This window comes from Amblyraja radiata, chromosome 14, assembly GCF_010909765.2.
Source record: "Amblyraja radiata isolate CabotCenter1 chromosome 14, sAmbRad1.1.pri, whole genome shotgun sequence".
Lineage (NCBI taxonomy): Eukaryota > Metazoa > Chordata > Chondrichthyes > Rajiformes > Rajidae > Amblyraja > Amblyraja radiata.
The window spans coordinates 54,041,692-54,059,669 of NC_045969.1; the positions used below are offsets into that span (position 1 = coordinate 54,041,692).

Sequence of the window (17,978 nt, forward strand, 5' to 3'; positions counted from 1 at the left end):
TTTAAAGCAGAGATGGTCTGCTTTCTTGCTTAATGGTACTTAATTTGTCGCTTTATTTGTCCACCATATGTTAAATTTCATCAGTCTCTAAATAGTTGAATTGGGAGCACCCCTCCCAGTTAATGACCCCATCTTTAGGCAGGGAGGGCTCTCTGGCCAATGTTTTAAAAGTCATGCCAACAGGGGGAATGAACAATCCATTCGCAATTTATTAATAGTAATTTTACACAAAGTTTAAAACATTGATATTTTATGCAAGAAACAAAATATTCGTCGACTTACATATTGTATAAACTATATTTGCACTATTTAAAAACATATTCATATTTAAAAGGTTTATTTTGTCAACAGGATGAAAGAAATGTACATTGAATGTTTGGATGTGCCAGCTAATTAAAAATGAGTACGAATAAAACAAGCACCCGATTCAAAATAGTGTCAAAACTCTTTACTAATGTGAAAATGAGTCGAATTAGTGAGAAGTGCACATGGTCATTTTTTGCAATGTAATTAGTTGAATACATTGTTTAGCTTAAATTTTAAATCAGTGGACTGGTTTTTGTTTTACAAGCTGTCAGACATCGTTATAAGAAGTTTGAAAAATAACTTCTAACTAATATCTTTGCGCACGAGCCGATGAACATCACGATTAAGATGAATTTACTCATCTTAAATACTGCAATAAAATCAAATGTAGAATTGATAAAGGACAATTGTAACTGGGTTTGGATATTAGAATCCAGGGCAGGATTTAATGGTCGACCTATATCAAGTATTAATATATCAGTAAAATTCCACTACTTTATCACTAGGTACAGACTTGTTCAAGTTTGAAAGAACTATTGTCCAAATCTAAAGGACACCTCCTCAATATATACACACTACTGAAATGTTTGGTTATTTGCAGTATTTTACTATATCATGAACGAAAATGTGGTCAAACCTAAATGTGACTACACAAATCTACAGCCTGCAACGTCAGTATTTTTACACATAATAAGGGCCCAGAGCAGTGTGATTCAAGCAACATCAAATACTTGCTTCCAAAGCCAACACTTTAAATGCTGTTCATATTTAATGGCTTAAAATGTAGTTAAAAATAATTTGTACCTTTTATCCCATAGTATGAACATGTCATCTTCCAGCCACAGAGACTTAAAGGTAACAGTTGATCTCAGCTCCATTTCTGTTCACATTAAAATGCCAGAAAGCAGCAAGGCTACAGACTGAGATTGACAGTGTTCGATGGCAATTTACTGCTACTCAGGCTATGAATCATTGCTATCATCTGGGAATGTTTGCCGAGTTCCTCCTGCTGTGCTTGGACCAAGGCTTCCTGTTGTTGTAACCGGGCCTCCAGCTGCGATTTCTGTACTTCTAAGGATGACAACTATGAACAGATAAAGTAGATATATGAGGCAGAATTAAATCACATGAATACGTTCACCCAAAGCTACATTTCGTTCTACTTTGGTTGCAATGAGAAGCCTGTACACAAATTGCAAATGATTTTTTTGACTTAGTTCTGCCCAAACATTTACATATCACTGAACATAAATTCTATCATCAACCAAAGAGTGTTTATTATAAAACTAACATAGAGCAGTTTAATTAATACAGTTGAAAAATGTATTTTTAATCATAAAAAATATTTCAGTATTAACACATAATTTGATTTTAAGTAAAAATGATTGAAATTTTAAGAAGTCTTTAACTAATTCCATCATGTATATAAATCAGTTATTATTATTGAATATTTAAAAGAACATTTAAAACCTATTGACAAAAGAATTAAGCGCTTCCTTGAAGTCTACAAGAAGCAAGCAGCAAACAAGTGGTTGCGATTAACTTTGATCCAGTGCTGTCTACATATCTGGAGGTTTATGTAAAAGTTCATAGTAATTCTATTCATACTGACCACAATTTCCACTTGAAATGTTGTGGACTTTGGGTACTTTGTTAATTTTGGGTGATCTGAATTAAATGCCAATATCCCAATATAATTAGGCATATTTGAAGCCAAATTTGTTGTACATTCCAGAATGACACAACTAAATACATATATATACTACAACAAATATGAATTATAAATACTTGAGAACTTTAAGTATAAGCAAAATATGTAAAGTGGACTTTAAAATTCTCAAGCATGTCAATAAATATAAACAATTTTTAATAAATAATTACTGAAAAAACTCCATGCACAACAGAATTGAATTCCACCAATTCCCCACGCTTCTAACGTGCAAACTTTTAGGCAACTTCCACCAATATGCATGTTCCAACTTAAAAATGACCCTCCTATCTCATAGAACAGAAAAAGACAGTGCCACAACTGTGTATAGAAAATTCCAAGCTGTGTATAGGACATTTTCTTTATCTTCTGACAAATCCCAAACTGTCATTTGTTGAAAGAATGGAGTGACTGAGCTTGTATACACTGGAATTTAGAAGGATGAGAGGATATCTTAGTGAAACATGTAACATTATTAAGGGTTTGGACAAGCTAGAGGCAGGAAACATGTTCCAGATGTTGGGGAAGTCCAGAACCAAAGGCCACAGTTTAAGACGAAGGGGTAGGCCATTTAGAACGGAGATGAGGAAAAACGTTTTCACCCAGAGAGTTGTGAATCTGTGGAATTCTCTGCCTCAGAATGCAGTGGAGGCCAATTCTCTGGATGCTTTCAAGAGCGAGTTAGATAGAGCTCTTAAAGGCAGCGGAGTCAAGGGATATGGGGAGAAGGCAGGAATGGGGTACTAATTGTGGATGATCAGCCATGATCACAGTGAATGGCGGTGCAGGCTTGAAGGGCCGAATGGTCTATTCCTGCACCTATTGTCTATTGTCTAAAGGGTCAGGCAATTTTTGAACTGTTTATGAAGTTACGATTTCTATTCCAAGCATTAAGAGATATTCTCTCAAGCTGGAGTGCTCACTGCTCTCTTGTAATCGTAATTACAACTCTCATAATCAGTTTAGTCTCTGCAGCTATTTAACAGAATATTCAGCAGCAATATTGCATATCACAGTCTTCACACACTGAGTATCCTGAGAAGACTGATTAACAATACTGTTCAAATAGGCAGCGGATTGTGTACCTTAATGCTGAGTTCTTTCCGTGCTAACTCGATCTTGCTAAGCTCCCTTTGGAGTGCACTAATAGCTTCTCCCATGTCCTCTTTCTCCTTCTCCATTGTTTTTATTTTTTCGTGTTGTGCCTGGGACCTTTGTTGTAAATCTGCAAGTCATTATAAGACAGTTTAAGACCGGCACACAGAGAGAATAATTATCACGTTATAACCAAGCATATTCTTTTGCATTGGATATCTTGTCCACTGCACACTGCGTTACGTTTCAGCAATATTATCAGTTTCACCAGGTCAGAAAATTGCCAGCCCTTCAACCTTCCAGTTCGTCATGATGGTTTTTGACAAAACTCTGGAAATGTCTGAAATATCAATCTCCCATTTCAGACATGGCAATGACATCTGTAATTTTGCATGTGGTTTTTTTATCATAATTTTCTGTACATCTTCCGCTTGTTAAAAGACCCAGGCCTTTTAATTCAATCATTCCAATTACCATCTGCTGGTAGTCAAATCACTATAAAAACACAGGATACAAATGAAGAACAGTGTGTTCCAGTAATTCCTTCTGTCAAGAACCTTATAGAATATGGGGCAGATGGAACGTATCCAGGACAAAACTTGCTCCCGCACAAGAATTCAAACAACTTAGAAGCAATTGAAAAAAAATTAAAAGCTGCCATTGTCGCTCATGTTTCATAGAGAAATCATCCTCATAAGAATTTCTTCTTGATCTAACATTTGTTTTATATAAATATATTAACATTGAGATGGTATAAGATCTGGGGGCACATGAACTATACTTAATCTGCAAATTACACGAGTGTACCTATGCGTTATGCATCTAGGTACTTTTTATCTGTATAATGAATTGAACTGCGAGATTCTTGAGGATGTGCTGTTTGTTCCATGTATGCAAAGGAGAACACTATTTATATTTCGTAGATCAAATTGTTTTTTTTACCCAATTTCGATTGTTATTCTAACAATCCACTTGCTATATGGTTACAAACCTCCACACCATCCCATAATAGGAATAACTTCTCAAACGTGAGAGACACATGAGGTGAAGGATAAGAAAGGCGGAAGAAAAGATGTACGGCATATTTCTGCAAGAAATAAAACTCTAAACATCCAGTGTTGTGCCTGATATTCTATGGCATATATTTTTTAAATCTAAAATTAGAAAAAACATTAAATGTAGCTTTCATGCTAATTGTCAATAGTTTTCCCCCAAATAAACCTTTATAAAAAAAGATATATAATGAAATGTATATCCAACCCAATAATTTATTGTCCTTTTCCTGTAACTGGATGCACATCTCATTTTTCTGTGCTTCCAATTCCGCGAATTGAGCATGGCACCTGTGACCCAAAACAGAAAAGACAGGACATGTTGCTGTATTTCCACCATCTGACAAACATGACATCAGGATGTATGAATACCACGTCTAAACACACATCCTAAGATGGGCTTACCTGTCATTCTGTTGCTTAAGTGAATCAACTTGCTTTTTGAACAATTCACATTGCTTGCCCAATGATTTATATTCAATCTGAAGTTCTTTAAATTGCCTTTCAACATTATCAAGACTGGAAGGAAAATATTTTTGAATTAATGATTAACTGATCAAAAATATGCAGACTATGAATAGTTACACAGATACAATTGTTCTCAGGAATACCTAACTTTTCTCACAGTAGGTGTATTAAATATATTCCCACAGGTAACATTTCCCCTTCGCTGTTTGAAGTCCCGTTTTGTTGCTTGGTGCCCAATGTATTATTAATGCTATTTTGAAAAAGGATGGAAGGAGATGGACAAGAGTTGCCTGGGAGAAAACCCTCTCAATTCCATTTTCTTCCAAGCAACTTTTGCTTTCAACATGAAGGAATCAAACCCGTGTAACTATGTCATGCAGAAAACCCTCAACTATTGCATATGTACTCCGATGCCAAACCTGTGAATGTTTTAAAGGCACACAAAAATGCTGGAGAAACTCAGCGGGTGCAGGAGCATCTATGGAGCGAAGGAAATAGGTGACGTTTCGGGCCGAAACCCTTCTTCAGACGCAGCTGGAATCAATAAAGCATCAATAAAGCAAAAATAAGCTAAACCTACTTTTGAGAAAGATTTTTTGAAGTAATCTTCAAGGATTCGTGCTCGTCAGCTACAGTCTGTAGTTTACAATTGTGATGATAAAGCTCTTCAATATCAGCCTTGGCACGGTCAGATTCCAGCAGCTGAGTCTTCAGCACTCCATCAAGCTCTTCATTTTTTCTCTCTGCTTCCATCAGAAGTGAGGCTAATTGTCGTGCCTACAACTCAAAAACAAATACATCATCATTTATAAACTGTAACAGTTCAGTATAAATGTATACGACAGATCCTTGTACATTATATGCTAGACATGGCACTTTAAAAAACATGCTAACTCGCCACTAGATGTCAATGGCCATTCCACGATCTCAGAATGAACTAAATCACCTCCAGTTTTTACCGCATCTTAGTTTCCAGATCATTAATAAACCCTTTCTCATGAGCCAATACCAAATCTAAAACAGCCCGTTCCTTCAGTTGTTCCTCAATATATTGCTTTAGAAAACCATGTCTTACACATTCCATGGATTTGATCTCCACAACTAATAAAAAACGTTACCTTTCTCTGCAAAGCTTTTAAAATCCATTAGTGGTTGAAACGTACAAGTTATAATCCGACAGTTCAAAGTGAATTTTTCTGCTAAATTTATCACTTGAATTGCAAACGATAAGTTAAACTAATGTAAAGTTGTATGTGGTAAAGTTACGTATCAACATACCTCTGCCTCTGCATGGGCTCTTTGATAACGATACTGGGCAATCAAACGGTCAGCCTGTGCTAGGGCCAGTGCTTTAGCTTCCAACAAATCTTGTAAACGATTTTCTTTGGACTGAACAAAGAGGCATATTAAATATTATCAAAATTGAAGCATGTTTCACAACAAGATTGTTTGCATCATTGCAAACTACAAAAATGCTGACGCTCTTAGGCGACTCTTTATGCGACTGCCAGGGACTAGTGTTAATGGAATTCACCTACGACCACAAAAATTGTCGCCACTGTCGCCGAAAATTTCCAACACGTTGAAGATTTTGCGGCAGTCGCCTGTAGTCGCCCCAAAAAACACCTAAGTGGGACAGGCCCATCACTATTGTGAGGTAAAGGTGTCTCCAGCGAGGAAAGATGTGGAAATACATAAACAGAAAAGATGATGTTTCTGTTTTATGAGATGAATTTTGAGGGGAAATGCCACTAAGCCTTCTACACAAGGGCAGAAGTGCCAAACACATTGGCAGTTTTCACATTATTATGTCCATTAATAATGTCAATAGCAAACTAAAAATTAATGCTGTAATCCATGTTCATTTCAATGAGCAGACTGTATAAAATATTCATCTGGAAGTATCAAAGACTGACATACATTTTCTGCATCGAAGGAATAACTGCCCTTTCTACTTTCCGTGCCACTTCTAGGATCTCAACTCTCATGTTGCAACGGTCATCAGGTATAGAGACAAATTGATGGTTGCAGAAGTACATCAGAAATACATGAGGACAGTAATTAAAATGATTAGGTAGACACAAAATGTAGGTAGACATCTCTCCATAGATGCTGCCTCACCCGCTGAGTTTCTCCAGCATTTTGTGTCTACCTTCGATTTTACTAGCATCTGCAGTTCTTTCTTAAACATTAAAATGATTAAGTCGCATTTATATAGATAAACTACAGTCTCTTAAAATTGGAACTACATGTAAATGAAATCTGGAGTCTGTTTTACTCAAGACCAGTGGAATAATCTCCCCAAATGATTGCAACTGCAATAAAAAAAATTCCCATGATTTTGCTGCTTCTGAATTTTAAAAAAACCTAATTAATACAACAGTATATGATAATGTCTTTAATCATTTTGTGGCACATTGGCTTTACCAGTTTTAAACTTACGTGTCATTTCAATGGCACTTACTGCAAGGGAAGAAAGCTTCTGTTCATAGACATCCATCACATCTGAAAGCCTAACATCCTTGACTTGTTCCTTCAGCTATGAAAAGATGCATTTATGTTGCTACATGTCATTTTAAGCAGCTTTACAAAACAATCCAATTAAAGCAAGAAAGTTGAAAATACAGGGGAAATGTTACAGGTGATCAGGATTCACATGTTAGAATAACATAACAAATAAACAGAGGGAGGACTCAAGGGCCTGCCCCACTTACGCAATTTTTTCGGCGGCTGCCGGCACCGGTTATAGTCGCAGCAGGTGGCCGAAATTTTTCAACATATTGAAAATCCAGCGGCAACCAGAAAAAGGTACGACTCTTTGGGCGACCACTCACGACCATACAGGTGTCACCCCGCGACTACTGTGACTATGACGGGTGCCGGTAAGTCGATCACCTCTCATCCTTCTAAATTCCAGTGAATATAAGCCCAGTCGATCCATTCTTTCATCATATGTCACTCCTGCCATCCCTGGTGAACCTACGCTGCACCCCCTCAATAGCAAGAATGTCGTCCTCAAATTAGGAGACCAAAACTGCACACAATACTCCAGGTGTAGTCTTACCAGGGTCATGTACAACTGCAGTAGGACCTCCTTGCTCCTATACTCAAATCCTCTCACTATGAAGGCCAACATGCCATTAGCTTTCTTCACTGCCTGCTGTACCTGTATGTTTACTTTCAGTGACTGATGTACAAGGACACCCAGGTCTTGTTGCACCTCACCTTTTCTTAATCTGACACCATTCAGATAATAATCTGCCTTGTTCTTATATGGTCAATATGGTCTTACATAAAGGAAATCAAGTTTGACAATTGAATTAAAGTAGATCTTTGATGATGGTGCCAGTATGGATACAGAAATAATGGATGTGCAGCTTCAATAAATGATTTCAATAAGATTCCACGTGGAAGGTTGCTGAACTAGGCCAGCTTTTAGCACAAGAGATTTGGGAATAAAAGTGACAAAGTCTTATTACAAATGTTCACAACATTGTGAAGAACATATGGAATTTTTGGTTTATTAAAGGAACGTGCAAGGTTCATGAGGCTGTTTCCTGGCTTATGAGAGGGTTGTATTATTAGGTTGAAACCATTGGACACACACTTCTTGCACTCTAGCATACTGAGAGATGAACCCAGTAAACATGCCAATATCAATCAGCAATTAGTACCATCAAATACACGTCATTGATTGTAATCATAATTGTATATTGTGTAAACCCAGTCAACGTGTATACAGACCTCTGTTCCTAATTGCAACTTATCAATCAATTCATGAATATTTGATCTGTTCGCATCGGCGGTGCTTGAACATTTTGGTATTACAAAGTTTGCTGAATGCTGCTGCACAGGAATTTTCTTCATTATGTGATCACCATTCTGTTGCTTACATGCGTTATTGGCAGCAATGCTCTCTCCAAGCCTAAAACAATCAAAACAGCGTCAATGTAAAACCCATCCTCTCAGCTCTTTACTGAGGGTGTATATAGCCAATCACAATGAGAATACTTTAAACAATTGACCAAACATAATGTTTAAAATAGACCAAACATAATGGCTATAACATCCAACATTTACCATGTTAATATGAAGGAAATTCATTGAAAGTGAATGTTGAAAGTAATATACAGCAGAAAATTGATTTAATTCAAAATGTAATTATATTTTTGTATTCTATTTAATAAAAATTATCTTCATCAATATGACCTACGTGCCTCCTCAGGCCGACCATTCTTTTCAATTACTGATACCCCCAAGCTATAAATCAAGAACCTTCTCGCCTTGTATATCTCCCCAAACATCCAAGGTGGAGTATGTCGGCAACTCGGGGGGACAAGGAGGAGGTGGCGGGGGCAAAGAGAGCGATGGGAGGAGGAGGAGGTGGCCGGAGGAGGCGGCTGGGGTCAGAGAGAGCGATGGGAGGAGGATGAGGAGGTGGCAGGTCAGAGAGAGCGATGGGGGGAGGAGGAGGAGGAGGCGGCAGCGGTGGAATGGAGAGCGGACAAAGTGAGAGCTGACAGGAAGAAGCAGCAGCTGGTTTGAAGGGAAGGAGTTGCAGTGACTGAGCGCACCCTGTCGCTGGCGGCAACCTGCAGAAAGCACTGTCTCCATGGGCTACAATGTGAGTCGCAGCAACAGCTGTGCCAACCAGACGCACCGTGCGGTGGATGAAGAAGGGCTCACTGGTGCACCTTGCCAGCCAGGGCTGGGGTTGGATGCAGCTGGGGAGGCGGTGTCAGCCGGGGGTGGCATGGGCAGGTCCGTCCGCTATAACCACAATCTGTTACAAAGGGGTCCGTTCAAACGAGGATTTACTGTATTTTGAAATCATGATTTTTTTTAAAGGTATTGTGGTTCATTTCTGTAGGGTCTGTATGCAACTATAAAACATGCACTATTTAATCTTTGCTTTCAAAGAGGAATCAAATTTATAATGTGTACTTTAAGTTAATCCGGAAGTGGCGGCGCTGGTGAACGGCTGCGGCTCGCCTGCAGTCCGTTTGTCTTTACTTTTTTGTGTTGTTTTTTTTCGTTTTGTCTAGTTAAGTTTTTGGTTTTTAGGTTGTGTTTATGGGGGGGGGGGGGGGGGGGGTGTGGGGGGTTGAAACGGGGCTTGCTGTCTCTCCCTTCGGGGGAATGCGACTTTTTTGTCGTATCCCCCTTCTCTGCCTCCGTCTGCGCTGAGGCCTAATGGCGGAGCTGGCGACCTCGAGACTCCGGAGGCAGCCAGTCAGGACTCACCCTGGGCTCGCTCCCGTGAGGGCAGCCCGGCTCGGGGCTGGAACGGCGCTCCCGTGAGGGGATGTGACGCTCCCGTGAGGGCAGCCTGGCGAGGGGCTGAGAATCTCCCGTGAGGGGCTGTGGCGCTCCCGTCGGAGCGGCCCATCCCAAGGGTGGAATGGCGCTCCCGTTGGAGCGGCCCAGCTCGAGGGTGGAATGGCGCTCCCATCGGAGCGGCCCAGCTCGAGGGTGGAATGGCGCTCCCGTCGGAGCGGCCCAGCTCAAGGGAGGAACGGCACTCACGTGAGGGCAACCCGGCTCGGGGCTGGAACGGTGCTCGGGTGGCTGGGACGGCGTTCTGGCGGCGGTGACCTGAGTCCGGGGTTCAGCCGCGGGCCAGCGGCTGCGTCCGCTGGACTGGAGGGCGGCAGCTTCGACCACCCTGGGCCGCGGTGTTTGAACCGGCCCGTTTGCGGGGTTCGGTGAGCCGCGGGACTGTTTGTACCATCGCCCGGTGGGGAATCGCCTCAGCGCAGAGGGAGAAGAGGAGGGAAGAGACTGCAGCCCTAAGATTTTTGCCTCCACCACAGTGAGGAGGTGCTTGGAGGATACACTGTGGTGGATGTTAATTTGTGTTTATTGTTGTTTATTATTGTATGATTGTATGTATGACTGCAGGCACGAAATTTCGTTCAGACCGTAAGGTCTGAATGACAATAAAGGAATTCAATTCAATTCAATTCAAGTAGCAATTGCAAATGCTTAGCTTCCTGTTATTCTCTAGGCAGTTAAAAAACTACATTTTACAATCAGATTTTCACTACTGGAAATGGTTTGCTTGCATGCACAATATTCCCATATTAGATTAGATTAGATTCAATGTTACTGTCATTGCACTTTTCAGTGCAACTATCATATGCACTATCTTAAAGGGGGCATTATCTCACAAAATTACCCCAACAACTGAAGCAATATATTTATTGATCCACCGTACTTACAATATTGATGCTCTGTATTTGTATCAGTTAGTAACTATTCTTAGCAAACAAACAATAGCAGCACTTACATCATTGCAGGAAAATCAGGCAAAGGTGCTGCCTCGAACAGAATCCTTAACGCAAACTGGACATACTCTCTGTTCTCGGACGACAATGCAAACGACAAAGCTGAGGTAAGCCGCTGGTCCTGGGCAAAACATTTGAAAAACTATAAAAAGCAGTCAAGCCAAAGCTTCGTACCATTTTTGATCAACAATTCAGAATTTTACTTCATTTCTTCCAAAGAAGTGCAAAGTAGGCAGGAATTCAAAATAATCATAGCAAAATGTAACTGACAATTTTAAAGTACCTCCTTATTAAAATGATCACTATATGCAATAGCTAAAATAGGAGCCGAGAAAAATGAAAACAATAGATACTAATATGAGAACATATCGATGGCTGTGACCTTTGATAATGAACAGAAAACTCCAGGGGAAAAAAAGGGCATTAGATTAACTGTTTAAGAGACCGCTGACATATTATACGGTACAGAAAAGAAAACATTTTTGAATATCAAGATATTAATTAAAAAATAAGAGGAATATTTCAAATGTTTTCTCTGAAAATACATGAATGCAAAGTTTCATCCCTGAATGAATTTCTGCTACATTAAAGATGCACAACGAGGGAGAGCCTTTTAGCTACAATAGTTGACCTTCAACTGTGCCTTGTATGATCCATCTGCTTATACAATGATATTTTTATTTGCAGCCACCCTAATTGTGCGCTGGGACCTGCAAGATTTATTCCATTGTAGGTACAGTATGTGGAAGCACACCAGTTTGGGCCATATCATTCTCCACTGGGGCATTCAGGTTACCACATGTTGAGAGGTTACCACATAACGGGCCAGTATCCATCTCTCTCTGCAATGTGGACTGCAGAAGGCTAAGTTAATAATAATTGACATTGTGTTATTAGTTTGATCGTTTGCACATATTTTGAATGAAATATTCTAATTTGCATTTCCTCACTTAGTCTGATGAATCTTCATAGAAACACTCAATTGGATGCTCTGTTGTTTCCCCCCCGCTCAACAGGACATAATGCTACATTGGATTGCTGATGACTCTTAGCTGCCATAGCATAAGCAGCATCAACTCACAAATGGTCACAACATCTGAGCCAATATTGCTATCTGCTACAATGGTTGCTGAAAAACGCAATCATTTTCAAAGTAGTTCAAGAATTATCATGTTAAATGCAAACTTGCTTATTAAACAGTTAACAAGACATTTCAAAGTACAAGTTTAAATTCACTTAATTTTTACCTGCAAAATCTTATAAAAGCTTGCTTCCATGTTTGGCACCAACTGTTTGACTCTACTCATTACGGTAAGAGTCTTTAAGACAACATCTGTACCTATTTGACTGTTAACGTGCAGGAGTATGAGAAAATAAATACAAAATTATAAAGATGCTTTAAGCTAATTTCTGGTTCAATCAAGTACCTCTCTTAATTTGGCTATAAATGATGATGTGCATAAAGAGATAAGTACTGCACAGAAGCAATTTTGAAAACGGAATCTCACAAATTAAATTTCTTTACCATGCAAAAAAATCTGATTTCAAATAAATGTACAAGCCGCATTTTTCCAGCATAACAAAAATGATATAATAGCTTCTCGCTCTTTAGTTTGAAACCATACAGCTGTATAGTTTATTTGCAGAGAAACATGAACTGACGCACAGGCCCCTCTCCCCAGCACTAAAGCTAAATAATTAATTTCTCTATTTCCCTGTTTTTTTATATCCCAACATACTTATCCTTTTATTTTGGAAAGCTACTACTGAATCTGCTTCTCCCGTTTTTTCACAGTACGTTAAACCCATTGTTTTAAAAAACAAATGAGTATGTTCAGTCCCCTCTGGTTCAAATGTCAATCATGTGAACTCAGAATTCCGATAACCGAGGTGTTACGGGAAACATTTCCCCCATTTTTTTTACTTTGTCAACCCAAGTAGGGGTTGTAAACATTTATAAAGAACTAACATGTAAATCCTTCCTAAAATCTTAAATCACAAAGAGATTTTAAATTCTGTGTACTTAACTACAATATTTCCTTCCAGTTAATGGTGTGATCAAAAAAAAAGTGTGAACCTATAGCAACCATGCATCATATGAAGTGTCCAAGATATGTTTCAAGTGATGAACAAATACTGTATCATGAGATTATAGCATCATTACTTAAAAAGCTTCCACAAGAGAATGACTTCACATTTTAAGCATTTACTTGTATTTTTTTGGAAAAGGTAATCTAATCGCTTACCATAGCTCCACGTCTGCTACATTGGTTCGGTAACCGACTTCGATCCGATTGTATGCAAACTGATACTCCAGAATTGACATACAATTTCTGGCAGTGAGAACCTTTGCAATCTGCAGTTTTACTGTATCATCGCCACAAAGCAGTAAATATAGTTAAGAGAAACTACAAAGCTCTGATCGCTTCCTCCATCACTGACTACAATTTACATCATTAAATAGCCTGATTAGCTCTCCTTTGATTAGATCACCTGCAGTCAGGTAGAAATACAATGAACCAAAAGATTATCGCCATTCCCTGGTACTTATTAAATTACAAACCAAGATACCTTATTAAATTTAACACCAAGAAATTAAAATGCCTCAAGCTTAAATGATAACACAAAGTACTTCACTAGCTCTTGCAAAATGTATTGACTTTTGCTTTAGATTCGGCTGCTTTACAAGGTGCTCCTGATTACCAGCCAAAAAGGATATCCAGCAGAATATCAAGAGCCTTTGCAATCCGATCATATTTCTTTTTTAATAGAGCATCTTCTAAAGTATGGTCTTGAATCTGTAACTGCTCCAAGATAACAGGAAAAAGCAGCTCCATAAATGGCTCAACTGTGGTCCAAAGGATGCTGTCGATTATTTCCTAGTCAATGCAATAAACAATGTTCAGTAACAGAATAACATTAAGGCCAAGATATAATTTCATCACAGAACATTCTGAAATCTATTTATATCATCTGATTTATTTTCTGCACTGCCATGTGTCATGTGAAATTCCTCAACTATTGTTCTTAACCTTCATCTCCACCAGCACGGTGAAGAAACTCGGAGCATTTCCTCACTAAGAGGGAAGGCATGACTCCAACACTAATTGAATGCATCACTTCTTCATCATGCAATGAAGAGCAACATTGAAATGTTCAAAGGTCTTGTATTGTCACGTGTACCCATTAAGGTACAGTGATATGCGAATTACCATGTTGAAATTATAACCAAATGAGTGGTGATGAGTTTACCAGTTTAAGATTGGTTTTTAAATACTATTTAATCTTGGCACTAACATTCATCATTGCAGCGCACAAGCAGGAAGCTGAAAATGTAAACAACGTGCCTGTGGACATTTGCTTCTTTGTTTTCACTGACAATGTAGACCTTTAATTAGTAAAGATAAAAAGCGTATGTCATCCACTGTTCATGCTGCCCATTCATAATATCATAAATAGGGATATTCCAAACATTATACTCCTTGCAATAAAGCAAACAGGCAAGAATGCCAAACTATTATTCTCCTCTAAATAACATAGGGCGTAGGCATATTATAACTGGAAGAGCATAAACACTACTGTCCGGCAACTATTTTATTTATTCTAAATGATAAACTTAGATAACTTCCTAAATTATGAGTTTACTTACATTGTCAGACAATGGCAACAGCCTGTTATAAACACTGGTCATTTGCTTTCATGGAGCCAAATACAGTTCACTTATTCAACCCAAAGCTATTTGCAGGCTAATGAAGTCCTGCCATCAAAGTACCGCTTCATTTTATTCATGCTCCTCTCCACACACAGAGAAACGTTAAAAATATGGCAAAATATCTCAGTCTAATCTAACCCCTCCATCTTGAAATGAAACGTTATTAGATGTGGTTGCTTAATTCTAGTCTACAACATCTAGGCAGTCTTTTCTTGTTAACCTTCGTACACTGAAATCCCAGTAAAGTTATGGGTATGATAAAATGTGAACCATTAGCCATCCTAAATACAAATAGCTTTTAATTTTTTATTCCATCCTTATCGTTCATTTACCTCAAATAGCTCCTTGAGAAGAACTAGAGCAAGTACTGAACACCTCTCAAGGTTCTCAAGTGGTTGATTCGACCAGTGGATAAGAGTAATAATTGGCTCTGAAGGTTGAATTTGTGATTTGAGCTTAGTTGTGGTGGTTCGTTCTTCAGATGTTGCGAATATTGTGTGGCATAATATTCTCCTGAGACTGTTCACCGAGCAAAATGCAACTAGCAATTCAAGGATCTGTGGAAGAGAAAAGTTGCATAGGAGCCATAAAAAGGCTGAGACAATCAGCAGGTCTGGAGAGGGAAGCAGTGAACATTTCCGGCCAATTGTCGGTCATCTGAACCGAGTTCTGATGAAGATCATTGACATTAAATTTTGATTGTGTCTTCTCTCCATAGATGCTGCCTGTCCCGCGGAACAATCAATATTTAATGTCAATGATCTTCATCAGAACTCGGCTCAGATGACTGACAATTGGCCTTTGGTCTTTCAGATTTCCAGCATCTGCAATTTCTTCCATAAGTTCTAGGAGCAGAATAAGGCCATTCAGCCCATCAAGTCTACTCTGTCATTCAATCATGGCTGATCTATCTTTCCCTCTCAACCCCATTCTCCTGCCTTCGCCCCATAACCCCTGACACCCGTACTAATCAAAAATCTGTCAATCACCACCTTAAAAATATCTACTGACTTGGTCTCCACAGCCGTCCGTGGCAATGAATTCCACAGATTCACCACCCTCTGACGAAAGAAATTCCTTCTCATTTCCTTTACATTTTCCTTCAATTAATAGTAAATGGTTTATTGGCTGCATTTAAATCATGTTTCACATTTTTAATTTTGTTGACTGAACCAAAGCAAGTTCAAACACAGAATTAAGGGGTCTTTTAAAATGGATAAATCACCAGGCCTGGAAAAAGCATTTCCCAAATTGTCTAAAGAAGCAAAAGAAGAAACAGCAAAGTTGATAATTTGCAAAGCACATTTGCTGCACGTGTATTAATGTTAAAATGGGAGAAATGTACAAACAAAGGATCTACAGTGAGTCTATAGGTACACAAAATTGCTGGAGGAACTCAGCGGGTGCAGCAGCATCTATGGAGTCGCTCCATAGATGCTGCTGCACCCGCTGAGTTCCTCCAGCAATTTTGTGTACCTTCGATATTCCAGCATCTGCAGTTCCCTTTTGAACAGTGAGTCTATCATGGGCAGTGGGAAAATATTTACAAAAGATTACAAGGGACAATGCAAATCACTATTTGGAAATTCAGTTTAAAGATTTGTTACAGGAAGATTTCATCTGGCTTGCCTTGTGCAATTTAGTTGGGGAGCCATCAAGTATCAATGAAGGTCGAATATTTGAAGCAATTTATCATACATGGATTTTAATAAGCCATTTTTATGAGGTACTACATGGCAAGCTTAACAAAAAATCCATGGCATCCATGCGAAAGTGACAATTTAAATTGAGTGCCTCAGTGGGAGAAAGCAAAGGTGAATGGAAAGATTAGCTACATGGGCTGTTTATCATAATCTTCTGAAGATTAATAGTAGTGTCTTGATTTTTGTAGTATTTTTAAATGACTTGGATTTAAATGTAGGGATAATGATTAACAAGTTTGCCAGTGCACTAGGATTGTGCAGAATGAGGAAGGAACTTCAAAGCCGCAGGAAGGTTACACATACTGGGGCATTTAAAAAATAAATGTTTTGTTGGACAAAATAAAGTTTTGAAGCAGGCAACAACAAATGGATTCGAAACACAGACCAAACTCAAAATGCCACCTCAGGTCTTGCCCCAGAGTTACAATATTTTTGATACAAAGGAACAAGGTGAGAGGAAGGTACTAAATAAAAGCATGTCCATGCACTATGCACTGATAAGACTCTGTCTTAGAACCACTATTCATCAGATCGAAATCAAAAATCACAACTGTTTAATTATTGTCTTAATTTAACTCTTTGATTCTGTGGCTTCTACGTAAACAAGGTCTCCAACTCTTACTATAAATGTTCATATTTGCGAGGCATCTATAAATTAAATATTGCATACCTTGGCTGCTGAATCTGAATCTTTACCACGAAGAAGACACAGCACTTGACATAGGCATGATTTGAAATGTTCATACCTAAAAGTGGAGAGAAAATAACTTGATCCATAAGTTTTTATTAAATATTCTCAGGCCTTAAATTGCAGTCGCCAATTTCTTTGGCACCACTGCATTAGGAAAGTGACTTCCATAGCATTATACGTCACTCCACTGGTTTATGAAAGCCAGAAAGGGAGAAGGCAGCTTTCACATTTGCAGGATGCCATGCCATTCCAGCAAACAAAGATGGCGATGTGCTGGGTCCATGTCTGATTATAGACCAATTGCGAGAGAAAGCTATTGAGTGCAGGGAAGAAGCTTAGCCGTCGCCAACTATAATGATTAGAACTCTACCAGTTTTGCTTAACTGCAAAAATTAAAGGAGGTTGGAATGAAAGAATATAGAAGACATTGATCGAATTTTAGAAAACCCAATAGAGGGAAAAAAATTAAAAAGAAAACAAGGCTCAGGTTTTACTTAGCCTCATTTATTTCACCATGAACCAGAATTAAATCTCTATTCAAAGCTTCATGGAATAAGCTCCATTGTACTCTGAAAATTCATGCTTCTTCACACTAGAATGCTTTACATCTTACTAGTGCAGAATATAAAATATAATTTCCATCACCAATACAGATCAATTATGATTTATTCAGCGCACTGGAGGATTCATCAGCACAAACCAAGAAGTTGAGCAAAACCTGAAAAGGGTATAAATGGGACATCACTTCACACACAACCAATAATTTAGCTGTTGTGGATGAATCATGATTGGTCTTCAGTCTTAAATGAGTAATACCAAGGTTGAAAAAATAAATAGAAACAAGGAAATACAGATACTGGTTTACAGAAATAAATCTGCTATCATTTGAAGAGATTAGGTTTTCAAGGGAAATTGGACACTTGGTTCGGAAAAAGAGGGAGATCTACAATAGTTAT

General features: G+C 38.6%; 1 protein-coding gene across 1 annotated transcript in view; it reads right to left on the reverse strand.

Annotated features, from left to right (window-relative positions):
* Window positions 1-433: 433 nt before the first annotated feature.
* Window positions 434-17,978, reverse strand: part of cip2a (cellular inhibitor of PP2A) — a 43,077-nt gene continuing 25,532 nt past the window's right edge. The window contains exons 9-22 of the mRNA XM_033033371.1: window positions 17,002-17,077; window positions 14,961-15,185; window positions 13,636-13,795; window positions 13,163-13,304; window positions 12,164-12,263; window positions 10,919-11,037; window positions 8,374-8,554; window positions 7,094-7,168; window positions 5,908-6,018; window positions 5,210-5,406; window positions 4,567-4,680; window positions 4,370-4,452; window positions 3,100-3,239; window positions 434-1,390 (exon numbers count right to left, since the gene is read on the reverse strand). Coding sequence (XP_032889262.1) covers window positions 1,220-1,390; window positions 3,100-3,239; window positions 4,370-4,452; window positions 4,567-4,680; window positions 5,210-5,406; window positions 5,908-6,018; window positions 7,094-7,168; window positions 8,374-8,554; window positions 10,919-11,037; window positions 12,164-12,263; window positions 13,163-13,304; window positions 13,636-13,795; window positions 14,961-15,185; window positions 17,002-17,077 — 1,894 coding nt within the window. The 3' untranslated portion in view covers window positions 434-1,219. The remainder of the gene's footprint in view (window positions 1,391-3,099; window positions 3,240-4,369; window positions 4,453-4,566; window positions 4,681-5,209; window positions 5,407-5,907; window positions 6,019-7,093; window positions 7,169-8,373; window positions 8,555-10,918; window positions 11,038-12,163; window positions 12,264-13,162; window positions 13,305-13,635; window positions 13,796-14,960; window positions 15,186-17,001; window positions 17,078-17,978) is intronic.